The 22,559-nt window shown below is 40.4% G+C and overlaps 1 protein-coding gene across 1 annotated transcript; it reads right to left on the reverse strand.

The window, feature by feature from the left end:
- Positions 1 to 5,638: 5,638 nt before the first annotated feature.
- XIAP (X-linked inhibitor of apoptosis) lies at positions 5,639 to 22,113 on the reverse strand. The gene is made up of 3 exons (XM_023198905.1): positions 21,614 to 22,113; positions 12,761 to 12,961; positions 5,639 to 6,306 (listed from the first exon to the last, which is right to left on the reverse strand). The coding sequence occupies exons 1-3, from the start codon at positions 21,735 to 21,737 to the stop codon at positions 6,113 to 6,115; spliced, it is 519 nt and encodes a 172-aa protein (XP_023054673.1). The 5' UTR covers positions 21,738 to 22,113; the 3' UTR covers positions 5,639 to 6,112.
- Between the last annotated feature and the right edge of the window lie 446 nt (positions 22,114 to 22,559).

Here is a 22,559-nt window from a genome sequence, read left to right on the forward strand (position 1 = left end):
ACGATCCCCTAGGACCTGAGGATGCTTAAGTTCCTTATATAAAATCACACAAGGCCGGGCGCAGTGGTTCACTCCTGTAATCCCAGCACTTTGTGAGGCCGAGGCAGGCAGATCATCTGAGATCAGGAGTTCGAGACCAGCCTGGCCAACACCGCGAAACCAGTCTCTACTGAAAAATATAAAAATTAGCCGGGTGTGGTGGCGGGAGCCTGCTATTCCAGCTATTCGGGTGGCTGAGGCCTGAGAATTGCTTGAACCCAGGAGGCGGAGGCTGCAGTGAGCCGAGATGGCGCCACTGCACTCCAGCCTGGGTGAGGGAGACTCTTGTCTCCAAAAAAAAAAAAAAAAAAAAAAAAGCCGGGCTCATGCCTGTAATCCCAGCACTTTGGGAGGCAAATCACTTGAGATCAGAAGTTCAAGACTAGCCTGGCCAACATGGTGAAACCCTGTCTCTACTAAGAATACAAAAAAAATTAGCTGGGCACCGTGGAGCATGCCTATAGTCCCAGCTGCTTGGGAGGCAGAGGTTGCGGTGAGCCAAGATTGCCCCATTGCACTCCACCCTGGGCAACAAAGTGAGACTGTTTAAATAAATAATAAGAAATTATTTGCATATAATGTATGCACATCTTCATCACATACTTTATTTATTCTGAGACAAGATCTCGCACTGTCACCCAGGCTGGAGTGCAGTGCCATGATCATAGCTCAATGCAGCCTCTGCCTCCCAGACTCAAGCGACTCCCACCTCAGCCTCTGGAGTAGCCGGGACTACAGGCACACACCACCATGTCCAGCTGATTTTTGTATTTTTTGTAGAGACAGGGTTTTGCCGTTTGCCCAGGCTGGCATCATATACTTTAAGTCATCTCTATATGACTTTAATATCTAATACAATATATTAGGTTGGTTTAAAAATAATTGCTTTTTTTGCATTTTTGCACCAAACTTAATGCTATGTAAATAGTTGTTATACTGCTGTTTAGCAACAGTATAACAATTTTGGCTTTTTCCTTGTATTATTTTGTATTTTTGTATTTATTTATTTTTTCCTTCAGTATTTTCAATTCCTCCTTGGTTGAATCCATGCATGCAAAATCCGCAGATATGAAGGGCTGGCTATATATGCATTGATGATTGTCCTATTATACTAGTTATAAAGTGTCATTTAATATGTAGTGAAAGTTATGGTATAGTGGAAAGAATAGTTAAAAAAATAAACATTTGGACCTTTGAAGAAAGGTAGCTTGGTGAAGTTTTTCATCTTCAAACTATGTCCCAGTCGGGGCTCTGATACTAATTAGCTATAACCTTTGCAAAAATTACATCGTCTTTGAGCCTCCATTGCCTCACCTGTAAAATGAAAGAGAAGAATTGGGTACTCTCTAAGGTCACTTCCAGCTCTGTCATTCTATAATCTGTTATGCTGAGGAAGAAATTCACATTGTGTTAACTGTATGAGTCAAACTGAAAATGATTATTAAAGTGGGAAAAAGCCAATTGTTTCTCTTAGAAAGTTCAACTACATTTGAGAAGAATCTTTTCAATTTTTTAAGAAGAATTTAAATATTTTTAGGGGTTTGATCTATTTATTTAGAGATGGGGTCTCACTCTGTCACCTAGACTGGAGTACAGTGGCACAATCATAGCTCACTCCTGCCTCAAACTCATGGGCTCAAGTGATTCTCCTGCCTCTGCCTCCAGAGTAGCTGAGACTATAGGCATGTGCCACCACGCCTGGCTAACATTTGTATTGACCTATTTATTTATTGTGATTTATATCTTTTTTTTTTTTTTTTTTTGAGATGGAGATTCGCTCTTGTTGCCCAGGCTGGAGTGCAATGGCGCCATCTTGGCTCACCACAACCTCCGCCTCCTGGGTTCAAGCGATTCTCCTGCCTCAGCCTCCCCAGTAGTTGGGATTAAGGGCATGAGCCACCACGCCCAGCTCATTCTGTATTTTTAGTACAGACGGGGTTTCTCCATGTTGGTCAGGCTGGTCTCAACCTCCCGACCTCAGGTGATCCGCCCGCCTTGGCCTCCCAAAGTGCTGGGATTACAGGAGTGAGCCACCGCGCCCAGCCGATTTATATCTTAACTATGAGAAACACCAAAAAATATGAGTAAACATCACTGAAAGAGTTATCATGTACAAATTTTTTCTAAGTTTTAGCCCAAGTTTCCAGGTCAAGACAAACCCACAGAGAGGTAAAAGGGTGTTAGGATGGGAGTTCATATTTACAGCAGGAACTTTACATACATGGTCTCCTTGAGCTCTTGCAACCTGGTAAGATAGGTATTATTCTCCTTTCACAGATGAATAAACTGCTCCCCTTTTTTTAACAAGTAGATTTGTCTAAAAAGAACTATGCCAAATATTGCTTCCCATTTTCTTATTTCTCTAATGGCAACGATATACATCCCACAGTATATCTCAATGATATACTATCCCATTTCTCCCACCTCCTTAGCCCCTTTCCCCATTCAACACCTGCGTAATCAGGAAATAAAACAAAGATTCAGGTTTAAAGGGTATATCATGTGAAACTAATGCTGGGGTGGTAGTCTCCATTCATAGTTCAAAATACAAATTTTATCCACTAAAATGGAAACGGAAGAAACAACTACTGAAATGCAAATAACATAACAACAAAAATAACAAAATATCATAATACACAGGGCCAAATCACATTATATACACTCACTACACCCACTCTAACCTACATAATCAAAGGGATAGGGGAAAAAACCAAATGTAGCAGGAAAGGCAATATAAAGCCATTAATTAATTAACTGGAATTTAGCTTGTAAATGCTAAAAGCATTTCTCAAAAATTAAGACAATGCTTTTGATCAACAGACTAAATTATTACAAATAAAGATAAGTACTTATTATAAAACAACTTGAATCTTTGCATGACTAATATGTAAAATAAGTGGTGACTTGAAATCCTAGAGTGAACTTTATACAGAAAAGGAATGTCTACATGTAGACACGGAGGACTCTTGGGAGGGGGAAAAGATTTGGATACGGCTATAGTTTTGACTTTGCAAATGATCAATTTTTGCAGAATTAGATGGAAAAGATCCAGTGCTTTTTATAGTTCAAACACAAATGCTGGTAAGTCTCCAAAAATTTGATTAGAAGTTGGAGTGCTGAGTGATTTTAAGAACCTGAAGCAACAGCATTTCTAAACAATTCTTAAAAATAAACTTGTTAGCCACATCAGCATTGTGCATTAAATTTCACAACTCATGGAGAGGAAGAAAAAAAGTCTTGCTTAACTCTGAACATACAAGCTTTAGAAGAATAATTTTAATGAAGTGTGGCTCCCAGAACAGGAAAGGCCTTATGTTAAAACAATTCAGTCCTTGAGTCTTTGGCTAACAACTAGACTGAACTACCTACCTGACTTGGAGCTGAAGTGTCCTGGAAAACATATTTAAAAAATTTTAACACTTTTCTCCCCTTGTAGAACACTTTAAATTTAAACTTAAAGTCTAGACCATACAGATCAAATTCATGTGAATGACTATATAACCAGACTAAGTGGCAGACAGTGCAAAGGTGAAGAACTGAGGATTTACATACTAAAACAGAAACAGGGTAGTCATTATTTAATTTTTAAAACTCTCATTTAAATTTGCAATGCTTTGGCTGGGTGTGGTGGCTCAAGCCTGTAATCCCAGCACTTTGGGAGGGCAAGGCGGGCAGATCTCTTGAGGTCAGGAGTTTGAGACCAGCCTGGCCAACATGGTGAAACCCTGTCTCTACTAAAAATACAAAAATTAGTCGGGTGTGGTGGCATTCGCCTGTAATCCCAGCTACTCAGGAAGCTGAGGCAGGAGAATCGCTTGAACCCAGGAGGGGGAGGTTGCAGTGAGCAGAGATCATGCCACTGCACTCCAGCATGGGTGACAAGCAAGACTCCATCTCAAAAAGAAAATTAAATAAATAAAATAAATTTGCAATGTTTTAAATGAATATCACTTAAAGTAGTAATCAACAGAAGTTAGGAGAACGTAACAATACTCTTTCTCTTAGAAAGTACAACAAAAATATAATTTTTTACAGTTTTACTCTCAAACTTTTCTCTATGTAGTAACATGCCTTACTCACCTCTACAATAGGTTTGTTGTGAGAATCTTATAATGTAAACCCTGGACGTCCTATGAAGCATTTTTTTTTTTTTTTTTGAGGCGGAGTCTCGCTCTGTCGCCCGGACTGGAGTGCAGAGGCCAGATCTCAGCTCACTGCAAGCTCCGCCTCCCGGGTTTACGCCATTCTCCTGCCTCAGCCTCCTGAGTAGCTGGGACTACAGGCGCCCGCCACCTCGCCCGGCTAGTTTTTTTTTTTTTTTTTGTATTTTTAGTAGAGACGGGGTTTCACCGTGTTAGCCAGGATGGTCTCGATCTCCTGACCTTGTGATCCGCCCGTCTCGGCCTCCCAAAGTGCTGGGATTACAGGCTTGAGCCACCGCGCCCGGCTTATGAAGCATTTTTAAACTTCTAGTTTATGTCCTATTGATTCTTATTCAAATGTTTTTTAAAAAATATTTAAACAACTATTCTTTTCTTGCCAATATTTTTATAATTTCCAAGAGGTTTTAAGGATCTTGAGAGAACACTGATTTCAGAAGTATCTACTACTATTACTAGTCAAGAACACAAATGTAGGCAGAGGATTTACCATTTCATCCTATATACATCTTAATCATCCTAACGGTAAAAATTCACATGAAACTTTAAGATACAAGATGATATGAGAATCTCAACAGGGAAAGCTGTCACTATAACTACAAGCAGTGTACAAACATACTTCTACTTTTACCTACATAAGCTGACAGATGTTTAAAATACTGAGTTAACAAAGATCTTTTAGTAAAGTGACTTAGGCAGGCTTAAACTAGCAAGGATTAAGGATGAATCCTTACTAATTAATTGGAAGATCTGAGACATATTTTATATTTCATTTTACAAAATCAGAAATACTTATTTTGAAACAAGATAAGAAGACATGGTCTACCTGTCAAAAACCTACCACTCAGAAATATTTTTCATCCACAAAGCAGGAAAAACATAAAACCATTTACATTTCACATTGGCACCAAAAAGGTTAACCGCCCTGCCTTCTTGGATTAGAAAAACTAAAGCTGAGTGATAAGTACTTTTGCAGGCGTTTGAACATGCCTAAGCCTTTAAATCAGTAAAATACTTTCTAAAAATTCTGATTACAAAAGTAATACATACTTATAAAAAATTCAAACAGAACAAAATGAAAAAAATAGAAAGTGAAAGGCCCCTATAAAACCCCTCTGGGGCCCCTTCCCCAACCCCCCACCCCAAAGAGAAACCACATTTAACAGTTTGGTGTATATCTTTCCAAATCTTTTGTTCTATACATATAAGAAACATACATACTTTGATTGGCTCAGACTATACATAGTGTTTTGCCACTTGCATTTTACACTTAATATATCTTTGACATCTTTCCATGTCAGTACATCTTGGCTTGATAGTACTCTATCATTAAATACCCTTTCAAAAATGGCAAATCACTTTTAAAAAATTATTCGCACAAGTACGTGTTTATAATTTTAAAAGAAAATGGACAGAATCCTAAAACACAACAACCAACCTCTAAAAATAATCTCTATCTTTCCACCAGCATGGAACAATTATTCCTTTTTCACACAAAACAAATTATGTGATTGGGGAGATTAACTCTAATCTCCACATTTATATACAGAAAGCTCCATTTGTTAAGCCTCTCTGAAAAGAATAAAAAATCCAGATGATTAATTCACTTACACTTAGAAATTAAGTCAGTATATGATGAATACACATTGTGTTCAGTTATAATATGATGCTTCTTAGTCTAGGGTTTCAATTAAATAACAGTAAAAAAAACTGGATAAATAATACAGCTAATACCCTGAAAAACCCAGAAATTCAAAGATTATATTGCCAACTAAAACACTGCCATGTACATTTTTTTTCTACTTGGTAGCACATGCTAATGGAATTCAATCCTGATTACTTAAAAGTCAGTTCACATCACACATTCAATCAGGGTAATAAGAAGAACATAACATGCCTACTACAGAGTTAGATTAAGACATAAAAATTTTTTGCTTGAAAGTAATGACTGTGTAGCACATGGGACACTTGTCAACTGCTTCAGCACATTGTTTACAAGTGACTAGATGTCCACAAGGAACAAAAACAATAGCAATATTTCTATCCATACAGATTTTGCAAAGCTTCTCCTCTTGCAGGCGCCTTAGCTGCTCTTCAGTACTAATCTCTGCAAAAAGAGAAAAGAATTATGCTAGTTTTAGACTTTCTTAGTTGTTTAAATTCATTGAAAATATTTATTGAACCCCTACTACGTGCCAAGCACCCAACAAGTGCCAGGAGATATGAGGATGACTCACACATGGCATCTGCTCTTAAATAGCTCACATGCTAGTGGGAGAGGATGTAAGATGAGGCTATGGAGGTTAAGCACAAAGTACAAAGTGATTAAGTACGCTAATAAAGTTATGTACAAAGTGCTCTGGAACAAGATGAGAAAACAAGTTCTTCTGCTCAGGCTAGTTGGAGAAGGCTCCACAGGTTGGCAGTGGCTGGATCGGGGGAGGAGGGAAGTGGAGGAGTGACATTTAAGCATGGGCAGTAATTTGTCAGGCAGAAAAACAAGGGTTAGGTAAAAGGAGCAGCATACGGAAAGGTCACAACTAATTCCAGAAATAGAGGGATGGATTTGAGGGACACCTCTGAAGTGGGACAAGTAGGACTGGGTGACTGACTGGATATGAGGGCTGAAGAAGAAAGACAAACTAAAGTTGATTTCAAGATTGCTAGCTTGGCTGACAAGGATATGGTGATGCCAATAAGAAATATAAAAGGAGGTACAGGTTTGGGATCTTCAGATATTTTTTAGGTGTTTTCAGGACACCCATATAAAAATAACCAGTAGGTAACTGAAGAGTGAAATCTTGAGGTCAGGAGAAGTCAGGGCTAGAGATAGAGATCTGGATGTCATCAGCATATAGGTGGCACTGAAGTACTTGCTTAATTCAGCCTTTCCCAAAATAGTTCTGTGAAATGTGAATACATATGCCACAAAAAAAATGTGTTTCATGGTCACATATAACAATAACGACAACAGCAGCAGCAGTTAACAGTAATATTGCATAAATAGTATGTGCTAGGCACTATTCCAAATGCATTACATATTTTAACTATATCTTTATAACCACAACTATTTGTTTATTTTAGCATCTTTATAATCATTATGTACCAGCAGTTTCCAAATACGGCCTCACATGAGAATAACCTGGGGCATTTTTAAACAACAGATTTCTGGGCTCCATTCACAGAACCTAAAATTTCTGGGGTTGGGCACACCGGCATTTGAGAACCACTGTCATCCATGACAGGGCAGTACAGTACAACATAGGACAGTATAGTCTATATTCCCTCTTAGAAATGTACAACACATTCCCCTGTTTAACTATGGGTTTCCTTTTTCATGGCATCCTTTTAATATCCTGTTGAACACTATTCTGAAAACATGTTTGGAAAACAATAGTTTATTCAAGAAATACCTACTGGACACTTAACTAGGTTCTACTAGGGATACAATTAGCAAATACATAAACCCCAAGCCCCCAATAGTTCATAGACAAGTAAACAGGAAAGTATAAATGGTATGATGACAAAGGTAATTACAATGTGTTATGAAGAGCACAGGAAGGGTGTGTGTGCATGTGTGCGCATGCATGCATAAACGAAGGCCTCCTGGAGGAAATTATACCTAAAACTGGGTACTAAAAAATGAATTAGGAGTTTACTAGGAGAAGGTGGCCTTGGGGGATAAGGGCAATGGGAGAAAAGTGTTTTAGGCAAAGGAAATGGCACAAGCAAGCTCCAAGGAGAGAGAACATGGCCTACAAGTGCACAGGCAAAGCTTGGGCACAGAATTTGAGAAAATAGCATGAGATGAGGCTACAAAAGGGTGCCTGATCATGAAAGATTAGGCAAGCCACATAAAGGAGTTTGGACTTGATTCCAAGGGCCCTGGGAGCCAGTGAAGGATTTTAAACTAGAGACAGATGTGATCACATCTATGTTTCAGAAAGGTTTCTCTGGCTAGGGGGTAAAGGAAAGGATTGTTTAATCTCTTTCTTCTTAAAAAGTACCCTCTTGGGTACAATAAAAACTATAGGCTCAACCATGGAATGCATCAGAGATAAGAAGATAAAGCACTTAACCCTTAAGAAGCCTGGTCTAATGGGCAGGGCAGAAACCAGTTTCAAAATAGTGTAAAAAGCAAAAAGCTCAGCCAGGTGTGGTGGCTCACACCTGTAATCCTAGCACTTTGGGAGGCTGAAGTGGGCAGATCATTTGAGGTCAGGAGTTCAAGACCAGCCTGGCCAACATGGTGAAACCCCGTCTCTACTAAAAACACACACACAAAAAATTAGCTGGGTGTGGTGATGCATGCCTGTAATCCCGGCTACTTGGGAGGCTGAGGCAGGAGAATCGCTTGAAGCTGAGAGACGGAGGTTGCAGTGAGCCAAGATCATGCCACTGCACTCCAGCCTGGGCGACAGAGCAAGACCCTGTCTCAAGAAAAAACAAAACAAAACAAAACAAAACAAAACAAAACTCAACCAGCACCAGGAGTAGATAAGAAGGAGCTCCTAACTCTGCTGTGGGTGTGGGAGAAAATTTGAAAGAAGTGACTTCTGAGCTGAACCTTGAAACATGAGTTCACAAAGTAGATTCAGGGAGCTGGGGATAGAGTGGGGAATGGGACTAGGTATACAGACAGTGAAAAGGTACTCAAGGCAGAGGAAAATATATAAGTAAAGAAATGGCTGATTTATATTATAAGAAAGCATTGACACCAAAAAAAGTCAGAATGAAGTGTGTATTTCATGCCCAAAAAATCAAAAGGAGAACAAGTAATTTCCACATTACTTTTAGATGCAATGCTACAACGAGTTAAAAACAAACAAAAAAAACAACAATACTGACACCTAGAGTAGTCAAATTTATAGAGACAAAAAGTAGAATGGTAGTTGCCAGGGGTTGGGAAGAGAGGGAATGGGGAGTTGTTTAATGAACATGTTTTTATTATTATTATTATTATTATTATTATTATTGTTATTTAAAGATGGGGTCTTGCTCTGTGTCCCAGGCTGGAGAGTAATGGTGCAATCACGGCTCATTGCAGCCTTGAACTTCTGGTCTCAAGCAATCCTCTTGCCTCAGCCTCCCGAGCAGCTGGAACTACAGGCGTGTGCCACCACACCTGGCTGTTTAATGGATGTAGAGTTTCGGTTTTGCAAGATGAAGAATTCTAGAGGTTGACCGTGCAACAATGTAAATGTACTTAACACTACGGAACCATACACTAAAAATGGTTAAGATAGTAAATTGTATGTGTATTTTATCACAATTTTAAAAAATCTAAAAAAAAAAAAAAAAAAAAACTGAAACAAACCCCAAAACACTGGACCAGAAGTCAGGAAATCTGAGTCCTATTCCCAGCTATTGGCATGATCCTAGGCAATAGCCCATCTGTACTTCAGGTTCCCCAGTAAGTTCATAAAAGTTATAAAATGGGCTGGGTGCGGTGGTTCATGCCTGTAATCCCAGCACTTTAGGAGGCTGAGGCGGGAGGATCACCTGAGGTTGGAAGTTGGAGACTAGTCCACCAACATGGATAAACCCCATCTCTACTAAAAACACAAAATTAGCAGGCCGTGGTGGCACATGCCTATAATCCCAGCTACTCGGGAGGCTGAGGCAGGAGAATTGCTTGAACCTGGGAGGTGGAGGTTGCGGTGAGCTGAGATTGCACCACTGCATTCCGGCCTGGGCAACAAGAGTGAAACTCCATCTCAAAAAAAAAAAAGGTTGTAAAATAATCTTTAAGGTTCCTTTGGTTCTGATTGTTTGTGATACCATATCATCTCATTTTTTTTCTATATTATTTCATCCTTGTATAAAGCCACTAACTTGAGACGGTGATATTCTGGGCATAGATCTTTTCCCCTCAGGCCAGTAGTTTACCATTGGCAATTACTTCCCTCTTGGCTTAAAGGTAACTACTGGATTCTACATACTTCCCTACAGCGCCTTTCCCCTTCTCCTCCCCACAAAGCCCTCTTCTAGGTCAGAAGGTTACTGGCAGATGAGCAATAAAGGCTAGATAACTTTTGATGTTATTTGCTAATATTTGTAATTATTTAAAGCCTCTTCTAGAATAAACTGATGTTATTCATTTTACTATTAGAGCAGATTCATGTGGAAAGACAGATAAATGAATATGGGTTATTTGATTTTTTTTTTTTTTTTTTTTTTTTTGAGGCGGAGTCTCGCTCTGTCGCCCGGACTGGAGTGCAGTGGCCGGATCTCAGCTCACTGCAAGCTCCGTCTCCCGGGTTTACGCCATTCTCCTGCCTCAGCCTCCCGAGTAGCTGGGACGACAGGCGCCCGCCACCTCGCCCGGCTAGTTTTTGTATTTTTAGTAGAGACGGGGTTTCACCTTGTTAGCCAGGATGGTCTCGATCTCCTGACCTCGTGATCCGCCCGTCTCGGCCTCCCAAAGTGCTGGGATTACAGGCTTGAGCCACCGCGCCCGGCCTTTGATTTTTATATTATATACAGTAATATATATAAAGATTAAAATAAGTACTTTGGTATGTATAATAAATAAAGGGCTTTATTTTACACTACATAATTTTTTCAAAGGAAGAAAAAAAGATACTGAATTGGTACTATTTTTACAAGATATTTTACTAGGGCATTCTCTGTTACACAGCCATTGGGAAAAAAAGACAGCACTAAATCTAGGATTTCTCAGTAAGTGACAATGTTATATCTTCTCTAATAACCTTCACCTGCTTCACTTCAGTTAGCCCCATCCTTATTTTATATAAAATTAAAAGATTCTTAGTGCCAGTCTTTCCTCATCAGCTTTTGGGAAGACAAACAGGCAGCAGTCCCAGCATGAGTAGAGAGCCTGTATCAATTACTTGCCTCTCAATTATAGCGAGACTGAGGAGAGTTCAAATGAATTCCAACCCTTAGGCTCTCCTTCCCACACCATCCTAGTTTGTAGTCTCAGTGATAATATGAGCGCCCACTGACTCCTGTTAGATAGAGAAAAGACACTCTCCCTAATGCACAGTCCCTTGATCTCTTCCTATTACAACCTGCTAAATCCTTCTGCTGCAGATACATTAAGGTTTGAAAACTAATAACTTATGGCCAAACTTAATTAAGCGCGTGTTTAAGATGCAGGAAAAAAATGACACAATTGCTTGTATTTCTGTTATAGTAGAAAAATTCTAGTCTGGCCAACTTGGCGAAACCCCGCCTTTACTAAAGATACAAAAAATTAGCCGGGCGTGGTGGCACATGCCTGTAATTCCAGCTACTCGGAAGGGTGAGGCAGGAGAATTGCTTGAGCCAGGGAGGCGGAGGTTGCAGTGAGCCAAGATCGTGCCATTGCACTCCAGCCTGGGCGACAGAGTGAGACTCCGTCTTAAAAAAAATAAAAAAAAGAAAGAAAGATGACCAAGTAAAGGGTTTATTTTACCACCACCAAGATAAGTGGAGCCTGTGTAAGTTTTAAATGAATGCATCTATAAGGGAAAAACTGGAAGCTTTCCACTGATTCTTATATCAATGAATATAATTTTAAATATCATTAATGTTCATACTGTTTCATAACTTATGTAATTATCTGAATAATGTTTCAAAAGCACTTGAAATATCTTAAAGATCACAAGGATTTTAAATATGTCAAAAATAAGTAAACATTTTAAGTTTTTTAGCAGTAGGAGAATTCTCATCTTTTTGGAGGGAGGATGGTCAAGAGCTTAGAGAACTATTACAGGTATAGTACCCAAAAGTGTACTCAGTTTGAAACCTCTTCTTTAACCTTCAATGTTGTTGGCAAGCACTATAGTGTCCATCATCCTTAAAGGAGATATATATATTTTGAGACAAGATCTCGCTCAGTTGCCCAGGCTGAAGTGCAGTGGCATGATCATGGCTCACTGCAGCCTTGATCTCCCTGGCTCAGGTGATCTTCCCCACTCAGCTTCCCAGGTAGCTGGGACTACTGGCACACACCACCATGCCCGGCTAATTTTTGTATTTTTTGTAGAGACAGTTTCATTATGTTGCCCAGGCTGGTAGAATTCATATTTTTAATCTTTTTTCCATGATTAATGTAATGATATTTGGAAATGAGGCCTTTGGGAAGTTTATATATATTACTGTATATAATATAAAAATCAAATAACCCATATTCATTTATCTGTCTTTCCACATGAGGTCATGAAGATGAGACCCCCATGATGGGATTAGTGCCCCTAAAAGTAGAGGAAAAGAGACCAGAATACTTGCTCCATCTTGTCCCACCCACCCCCAACCCATGCCATGTGAGGACACAGTGAGAAGGCAGCCATCTGCAAGGCAGGAAGAGGGCCCTCATCAATAACGAAATCAGCCAGCACCTTGATTTTGGAGCCTCCAAAACTGTCAGAAATAAGTCTGTTGTTTAAGACACCTAGTCAATGGAATTTAATTATAGCAGCTTGAGCAGACTAACACACAGCATTAAGGTTATGTTTAAAAAATGTCCCTATCCCCAGCCTCCCAAAGTGCTGGGATTACAGGTGTGAGCCACCACATCCGGCCCTTTCTTGCTTTTTAAAAACAGCAATGCATACCTTTCTGTAATGAAGTCTGACTTGACTCATCTTGCGTACTGTCTTTCTGAGCATTCACTAGATCTGCAACCAGAACCTCAAGTGATTTATAGTTGCTCCCAGATATCTGAATTTTTTCCTCCATTATTTTCTTAATGTCCTTGAAACTGAACCCCATTCGTATAGCTTCCTGTACCATAGGATTTTGGAAGATGGTATCATCTGAAATAAAAATTGGTGAGGAAAAAGAACATAGAATTTAAACAATTATTTTCATTATCACAACTCAATAGCAAAATACAGTTAAAATGAAAAAATTCAGCAGCAAGCAAAAGAACAAAAACAAACCAGCAAAGCAAAGCTGCTTTGGGAAGATTTTTTGAAGTATTCAGGCACTGAAAAATCACTTTCAGAATCTTACAATTAATTGTAAATGCAATGAGTATGTATTTTGTAGTGTTTGAAACAATGCAAGGTAAAACAGGCAAGAAAAAGGTTAAGTGCTTCAAAAATCTGAACTTTTTTGAATCTAGCTGTGCTCTTTAACAATTAACCTAAGGTACTTAAAGAGTGGATGTTGTTACTGAGTCACTAGCAATTATTTGGGGAAAATGATGGGAAATAAGGGAAATCCCAGTCTATAACCTTGAACGTGTCAATTTCCTAGCTCTCAAACTTCATTTCTGTAGTAGAGCGGGTAGGACTGGATAAAGTAAGAAAGTCAATGGAAACCTGTTTTTATGATACTCAAAGTAGGAACACAGCATGTGTAGGGAAGTGCTAAGAGAGGACACTTATACCCTCTGACTCATCAATTCCACTCTTGGGTATTAAAAATGAGTGTATATCTCTGCCAAAGATATGCACAAGAATATTCATAGCAGTGTTATTTATAATAGCCCCAAACTGGAAACAACTCAAATGTCCATCATCAGGTGAATAGATTGTGTGGTATATTCATAAGCTACACAGCAAGAAAAAAAACTATTGCCACAGACAATATGGATGAATCTCATAGATACAACAAGCAAACCAGAATCATAATTCATCATTATGACACAAGAGTACCTACTGCATGAGTCCATCTATAAGAACTTCAAAACTAATCTATGGTAATAAACAAAATTAATCTATGGTAATAGAAGCCAGAATGTAACTTGGGGGTGCGTACTGATGGGGAAGGAGCAAGAAAGAGCTTTCTAGGGTTGTGGAAATGTTCTATGTCTTAATCTGGGGGATAGTTACACAGATAAATATATATTTTTTTAACAGATACATTTTAATATTTAACACATATTTTATTTAATATATATTTTAACATACATATGTTAAAATTCATCAAGTAGAAAACTTATGATTAGGGTACTTTAAGCACTTTATATGTGTGTGTGTATACACACACACATACATATATCTATATATATTTTTTTTTTGAGACAGAGTCTCGCTCTGTCACCCAGGCCAGAGTGTAATGGTGTGATCTCGGCTCACTGCACCCTCTGCCTCCCAGGTTCAAGCAATTCTCCTGCCTCAGCCTCTCGAGCAGCTGGGATCACAGACATGCACCACCACACCCGGCTTTTTTGTATTTTTAGTATAGATGGGGTTTCACCATATTGGCCAGGCTGGTCTCAAATTCCTGACCTTGTGATCTACCCTCCTTGACCGCCCAAAGTGCTGGAATTACAGGCGTGAGCCACCACACCTGGCTACTACATGTATATTATAGCTCAATAAATGTTTTTTTGAAAGAGAGGAGGCTGGGTGCAGTGGCTCATACCTGTAATCCCAGCACTTTGGGGAGGCCAAGACAGGGGGATTCTTTGAGGCCTGCTGTTTGAAACCACCCTGGTCAACAAAGTGTGACCCTGTCTCTATTAAAAAATAAAAATAAAACATAAGACTGGGCATGGTGGCTCACATCTGTAGTCCCAGCATTTTGGGAGGCTAAGATGGGCAGATCACTTGAGCCTAGAAGTTCAAAACCCTGTCTCTGCAAAAAATACAAAAATCAGCTGGGTGTGGCAGCACACGCCTGTGGTCCCAGCTACTCTGGAGGCTAAGACTGGAAGATACTGTGAGCCCGAGGCGAAGGCTGCAGTGAGCCAAGACTGCACCACGGCACTCCAGCCTTGGCGACAGAGCGAGATGCTATCTAAATAAATAAGTAAATAAATAGAGGAGGCTGGAAAGGAAGAGATATAGAGATTCCAGTATAAAGAACATATATAGTAAATAACAAAATATATTTTTACGGTAGGAAAGTAACTTAAGATGTGTGTTTTGATAAAAAAAAAAAACTCTGGGCCAGGCATGGTGGCTCACACTTGTAATCCCAGCACTTTGGGAGGCCGAGGCGGGCGGTTCACACAAGGTCAGGAGATCGAGACCATTCTAACACAGTGAAACCCCGTCTCTACTAAAAATACAAAAAAAATTAGCCAAGCATAGTGGTGGGCGCCTGTAGTCCCGGCTACTCGGAAGGCTGAGGCAGGAGAACGGCGTGAACCTGGGAGGCAGAGGTTGCAGTGAACCGAGATGGTGCACTCTAGCCTGGGCGATCGAGCAAGACTCCGTCTAAAAAAAAAAAAAAAAAGAAAGAAAAAAAAAAAGAAAACCTCTGTTGGGAGGTTATAATACAGACAAAAGACCAGTTAGGAGACTACTACAATTGTCCAGATGAAAAACAAGGAAGGGCCTGAACTACAGCAGAGTAAGTGGGAAAGTCTGAAGCAACATTAAAAAGGTAGAATCCATCAAATTTGATGATTAATTAAATGTAAAAGGATTACAGAGAGCAAAGAGCTTAGGAACACATAAATTAGTGGGCAACCTTGTGAACTGTGGTACTATTAACCAATACAGGAGAAAAAAAAATGCAGGATTGGATTCAGTCTGAGTGGTTTTTAAAGATGCATTCTAGGTAGAAATGTCCAGAGGGCAACTATACATTGCTCTTTCCTGCTTCTATCTTTGACTTGTTTTTATTTTCAGTTTGTTTTGTTACTCCTTTACTTGTGCCCATCTAATGAGATGTTGGTGGTTCCCTTCCAATCCCTCATCGACCCTTCTTAAAAATGGTCTTTCCAGCCAGGCGCAGTGGCTCACGCCTGTAACCCCAGCACCTTGGGAGGCCGAGGTGGGTGGATCATCTGAGATCAGGAGTTCAAGATCAGCCTGGCCAACATGGCAAAAAAAACCCCTGTCTCTACTAAAAATACAAAAATTAGCTGGGTGCAGTAGCATGTGCCTGTAGTCCCAGCTGCTCGGGAGGCTGATGCAGGAGAATCGCTTGAACCTGGGAGGCGGAGGTTGCAGTGAGCCAAGATCGTGCCACTGCACTCCAGCCTAGGTGATAGAGCGAGACTCCGTCTCAAAAGAAAAAAAAAAAGGTCTTTCCAGACACTTCCCCTACCAGCACCATCTTACGCTCATTTATACAGGTTTTATTATCCTCCTACTTCAATGTCCTGCAGGTATCTCAAACTCAACTTGCTAAAAACAAAAAGGAAGGACATGGACCCCTACCTCATACCATATACAAAAATTAACTCAAAATGGATCAAAGACCAGAATGTAAGATATAACACCATAAAACTCTTAGAAGAAAACATAGGTATAAACCTTGGTGACCCTGGATTAGGCAATGGTTTTTTAAATATGACATTAAAAGCATGAGCAACACACACAAAAAAACGGATAAATTGGATTTCATAAAAATTAAAAACATTTGGCCGGGCGTAGCAGCTCACGCCTGTAATCCCAACACTTTGGAAGGCCGAGGCAGGTGGATCACCTGCGGTCAGGAGTTCGAGATCAGCCTCAACATGGAGAAATCCTGTCTCTACTAAAAATACAAAATTAGCCAGGCGTGGTGGTGCACGCCTGTAATCCCAGCTACTCAGAAGGCTGAGGCAGGAGAATTGCTTGAACCTAGGAGGCAGAGGTTGCGGTAAGCCAAGATTGTGCCATTGCACTCTAGCCCGTACAACAAGAGCAAAACTCCGTCTCAAAAAAAAAAAAAAAAAAAAGACGTTTATGCTTCAAAGAACGCCAACAAGAAAGTGAAAAAGGTGGCCAGGTGCAGTGGCTCACGCCTGTAATTCCAGCACTTTGGGAGGCTGAGGTGGGTGGATCATGAGGTCAGGAGTTTGAGACCAGCCTGGCCAACATGGTGAAACCCCATCTCCACTAAAAAAACAACAACAAAAATTAGCCAGCCGTGGTGGTGCACACCTGTAATCCCAGCTACTCGGGAGGCTGAGGCAGAATTGCTTGAGCCCAGGAGGCGGAGGTTGCAGTGAACAGAGATTGCACCACTGCACTCCAGACTGGGCAACAGAGCAAGACTCCATCTTGGGAAAAAAAAAAAAAAAAAGGAAACCCACAGAATGGGAGAAAATACTTGCAAATCATAAATCTGACAGGGACTTATATATATAAATAACTATAATCTTCATTTAGAAAGTAAAAGAGGCCAAAAAAAAGAACTGTAATATATAATGATCTCTTTTAACTCAATAACAAAAAGATAACCCATCCCCCTAGACTGTTCAGTAGAAAAAGAAGGACAACCCAAATAAAAAATGATCAAGGCTGGGCACAGTGGATCACACCTGTAATCCCAGCACTTTGGGAGGCCAAGGGAGGCAGATTGTTTAATTCCAGGAGTTTGAGACCAGGCAGGGCAACAATGGCGAAACCTTCTCTCTATAAAAAATACAAAAATTAACTGGGTGTGGTGGCGCACACCCGTAGTCCCAGCTACGCAGAAGACTGAGGCAGCAGAATTGCTTGAGCCAGGGAAATCGAGGCCACAGTGAGCGTGACTGTACTACTGTACTCCAGCCTGGGTGACTGAGCAACACCCTGTCTCAAAAAAAAAAAGAAAAAATAAAATAAAAAATGGGCCAGGCATGGTGGCTCACACCTGTAATCCCAGCACTTTGGGAGGCCAAGGTGGGTGGATCACCTGAGGTCAGGAGTTCAAGACCAGCCTGGCTAACATGGCAAAACCCCATCCCTACTAAAAATGCAAAAATTAGCCTGGTGTGGTGGTGAGCACCTGTAATCCCAGCTACTAGGGAGGCTGAGGCAGGAGGATCGCTTGAACCCAGGAGGCAGAGGTTGCAGTAAGCCGAGATCGTACCACTGCACTCCAGCCTAGGCAACAGAGAAAGACTCCATCTCAAAAAAAAAAAAAAAAAAAAAAAAAAAGTCAAAGGAGATGAACAGACATTTCTACAAAGATTTACAAATGGCCAATAAGCACATGAAAAGATGTTCAATATCATTAATCATCAGGGAAATGCAAAACAAAACCACAATGAGATACCATGTCACATCCACTAGAATGGCTGTGATAAATAAGACAGATAATGAATGTAGAGAAAATGAAATCCTCATACACTGCTGGTAGGAATGTCAAAGGGTGCAGTCACTTTGGAAATCTGTCTGGTAGTTTATCAAAAGGTTAAATATAGAATAACCACATGACCCAGCAATTCCATCCCTGGATATATACCCAAGAGAATTGGGTATACAACATGTTTATACAAAAACTTTTATACACAAATGTTCGTAGAACCATCATTCATAATAGTCAAAAAGTAGAAACAAGCCAAATGTCAACAGAGAAATGGATAAACAAAATGTGGTATTATTTATATAATGGACTCTTTTTCTACAATAAAAAAGAATGAAATACTCATATATACTACAACATGGATGCACCTTGAAGACATATATCACATTATTCCATTTATATTAAATGTCCAGAATAGGCAAAACCATAGAGACAGAAAGTAGATTACTGGTTGCCTTGGCCTAGGGGTAGGGTGGGCAATGGAGAATGACTGTTGATGGGTGAGTATGGAGTTTCTTGTTGGGGTAATGACAGTGTTCTACAATTAAATGGTAGTAATGCCACTCACTGCGTAGGGAGGAGCCCTGCTCTGCAGGAGCAGTCATGGAGCTGAATTTATGTTTTATTTATTTATTTACTTATTTTTGAGATAGAATCTCGGTCCATCACCCAGGCTGGAGTGCAGTAGCACGATCTCAGCTCACAGAAACCTCCGCCTCCCAGGTTCAAGCAATTTTTATGCCTCAGCCTCCCGAGTAGGTGGGACTACAGGTGTGTGCCACCACGCCCCAGTAACTTTTGTGTTTTTCTTTTTTTCGAGGCAGAGTTTTGCTCCTTTTTGCCCAGGCTGGAGTGCAATGGCGTGGTCTTGGCTCACTGCAACCCTCTGCCTCCCAGGTTCAAGCAATTCTCCTGCCTCAGACTCCTGAGTAGCTGGGATTACAGGTGTGCAGCACCATGCTCAGCTAATTTTGTATTTTTAGTAGAGATGGAGTTTCACCATGTTGGCCAGGCTGTTCTCAAACTCCAGACCTCAGGTGATCCACCCGCCTCAGCCTCCCAAAGTGCTGGGATTATAGGCGTGAGCCACCACACCTGGCAATTTTTGTATTTTTAGTACAGATGGGGATTCACCATGTTGGCTAGGCTGGTCTTGAACTCCTGACCTCAAGTGATCTGCCCACCTCGGCCTCCCAAAGTGCTGGGATTACAAGCGTGAGCCACCACACCCAGCTGAATTTATTTTTTATATATAACAAAAAGAGTAGTAATGGTTGCCCAACCTTGTGAATATACTAAAAAAACCCTAAATTGTACACTTTATAGGATGAAATTTATATGTGAATTATATTTCAATTTTAAAACGTTAACCCTAAACCAGAGTCTCATCAGTCATAAAAAGATTAATATGCATCGTAGCAATGATTAAATACCATAGAATATTACCCAGAAATGTTATAGAAGCTGGATGTGGTGGCACACATCTGTAGTTCTAGCTACTCAGGAGGCTGAGACAGGAGGATGACTTGAGCCCAGGAGTTTGAGGCTGCAGTGAGCTATGATCATGCCTATGAATAGCCACTGCACTCTAGTCCAGGCAATACAGTGAGACTACGTCTCAAAAAAAAAAAAAAAAAAAAAGGAAAGTGCTATAGTATCTTTGTTTCTTAGTAACTTTAACAATATAGGCTAGACTAAATGATTTCTTAGGTTGTATTGTTTATGCCCATTACAAAACCCATATCAAATAATATTAAACTAGCTCTCCCTCTCAAGAATAATTATGAATACCTATACATTACTATCTTGCCTTATAATTCTATTCCTTTTTTTTGAGACGGAGTTTTCGCTCTTGTTGCCCAGGCTGGAGTGCAATGGTGCGATCTCGGCTAACTGCAACCACCGCCTCCTGGATTCAAGTGATTCTCCTGCTTCAGCCTCCCAAGTACAGGCATGCACCACCAAGCCCGGCTAACTTTGTAGTTTTAGTAGAGATGGAGTTTTGCTATGTTGGTCAGTCTGGTCTCAAACTCCTGACCTCAGGTGATCCACCTGCCTCAGCCTCCCAAAGTGCTGGGATTACAGGCGTGAGCCACCGCACCCAGCCCCTTGTAATTCTTAACATACTAAATAGATGATGCTACCAATTTAGGAAGTGGGGAATCACTAGACATACTCTAAATTAAACTTTCTACTACTTTTGAAATATGATGCCGAAGTTGAAAATGAGATCTGCAGTGTGATGTAGGATTCAGAAGACCTTGCTTGCTGTCCTAGTTCCACTAATGATTTGTAATGTGACTGTGCGCAAGTCATTTAACCTCTCCGACTCTGTTTCTTCATCTGAAAAGTGGGGATAACAATTATCTTCCTTGCTTAGCATAATATCTTTCTCTGCCCACTTTTTGAGTTTTAAAACCTCTACTTCTCCATGAGGTAACAGGAGGTAAACAAAGCAAATCTTACACCTCTGTGAAGAAGCTGGGGAAGGTACAATGACAGTATGGGATAAAGAAGCAGGTGGGTTAGGGCTTATCATGGTAATGGCACACCAGTAGAAAAGTGAAATAATTCTGGCTTACTTAAGGAACCCTAGGTACAAAAAGACACTTCACCCTTTCTCTTGTGATTTTAGCAAAAATGGCAATAAGGTAGCCTATCAGTGTTCCTCCTGAACTTGGAAAAACTATCTGATGGCCTACTAACATTTTTAATACAGACACGTCTGACTGATTTTTTTTTTTCCTTTTCTTTTTGAGATGTTGAGATGGAGTCTTGCCCTGTTGCCCAGGCTAGAGTGTACTGGCATGATCTCAGCTGACTACAACCTCCACCGCCCAGTTTCAAGCCATTATCCTGCCTCAGCCTTTCGAGTAGCTGGGACTACAGGGGCACACTATCACGCCCGGCTAATTTTTGTATTTTTAGGGTTTCGCCATGTTGGCTAGGATGGTCTTGAATTCCTCGGCCTCCCAAAGTGCTGGGATTACAGGTGTCAGCCACTGCACCCAGCCTCTGACTGCAATTTATAAGTACTTCATTAAATTATTTTTTGCTTTTGTTTTTGTTTTTTGAGACGGAATCTCGCTCTGTTGCCAGGCTTGAGTGCAGTGGCACGATCTTGGCTCACTGCAACCTCCACCTCCCGGGTTCAAGCAATTCTCCTGCCTCAGCCTCCCAAGTACCTGGGACTACAGGTGTGCGCCACCACATCCAGCTAATTTTTTTTTTTAATTTTTAGTAGAGACGGAGTTTCACCATGTTAGCCAGGATGGTCTTGATCTCCTGACGTTGTGATTCGCCTACCTCGGCCTCCCAAAGTGTTGGGATTACAGGCATGAGCCACCACGCCCAGCCGCCTAAATTCTCAAATTTATAGTAACGTCATCTCAAATAAATATATCATGGTGACCTTGGAAGAACATGCTTATCTTTCCACCCCATAAATAACAAGTATGATAAATCGGCAGTTAAATTAAAAAGATAGTTAATTTAACAAGCATATTTACCAATTCTTCTAGTTAGTGATGGTGTTTTCTCAGTAGTTCTTACCTGTAACAGAAATAGGAATTGTAAGTTAGAATTATTTTTGGTAGAGGCAATCATTTCCATTTGAAAAGTTAAATTAATCATAAATTTAAAATAAATTGGCTTTATTTCAATTCAATATATGAATATTCACAAGAGGCATAGCCTGATGGAGCTAGAAGGAAGTTATAAGATATCTAATCTAATCCCTTCATTTTACAAACAAGAAGCTGAGGCCCAGGGAGAACGAATGACTTCAGGGTAGAGTCATTGGGGGAACTCTAGTCTCCCATTTTAGTCCAGGGTTCTTTCCACCTATTACTGATGCCTTGGCCACCTCAGTTCATCCTGTCAGTTTATTTATTTATTTATTTTTTATTTTTGAGACGGAGTGTCACTCTTCTTGGCCACCTCAGTTCATCCTGTCTGTTTATTTATTTATTTATTTATTAATTATTTTTGAGACGGAGTGTCATTCTTGTTGCCCAGGCTGGAGTGCAGTGGCACGATCTCAGCTCACTGTAACCTCAGCCTCCCAGGTTCAAGCAATTCTCCTGCCTCAGTCTCCCCAGTAGCTGAGATTACAGGCACGCACCATCGTGCCTGGTTAATTTTTTGTAGTTTTAGTAGAGATGGGGTTTCATCATGTTGGCCAAGCTGGTCTCGAACTCTTGACCTCAGGTGATTCATCTGCCTCAGCCTCCCAAAGTGCTGGGATTACAGGTGGGAGCCGCTGCACCCAGCACCCATCCTATCAATTTAGATATATTTTTAAGATTTTAAATATTGTCTGCAAAAAGTTTAAAACTACTTTTGAGTACAAAGCACATTATACAAAGATCTAATTTCAGAAGGCTAAGGGACTTTCAGTATTTTAGTTCTTCAAGCCCATTTTTGCCTACAGTGATAGAAACAGTTCATCCTGAT

This window comes from Piliocolobus tephrosceles, chromosome 12, assembly GCF_002776525.5.
Source record: "Piliocolobus tephrosceles isolate RC106 chromosome 12, ASM277652v3, whole genome shotgun sequence".
In the NCBI taxonomy this organism is placed as follows: Eukaryota; Metazoa; Chordata; class Mammalia; order Primates; family Cercopithecidae; genus Piliocolobus; species Piliocolobus tephrosceles.

Bases quoted from the DNA above. Each gene is read 5' to 3' on its own strand.
- XIAP (XM_023198905.1), bottom strand. From the start codon at position 21,737: ATGATTAATTTAACTTTTCAAATGGAAATGATTGCCTCTACCAAAAAT. The intron at 12,962-21,613 runs GTAAATATGCTT...TTTTTATTTCAG, and splicing joins ATCACTAACTAGAAGAATTG to ATGATACCATCTTCCAAAAT. The intron at 6,307-12,760 runs GTATGCATTGCT...CTCTTTTTGCAG, and splicing joins TCAGACTTCATTACAGAAAG to AGATTAGTACTGAAGAGCAG.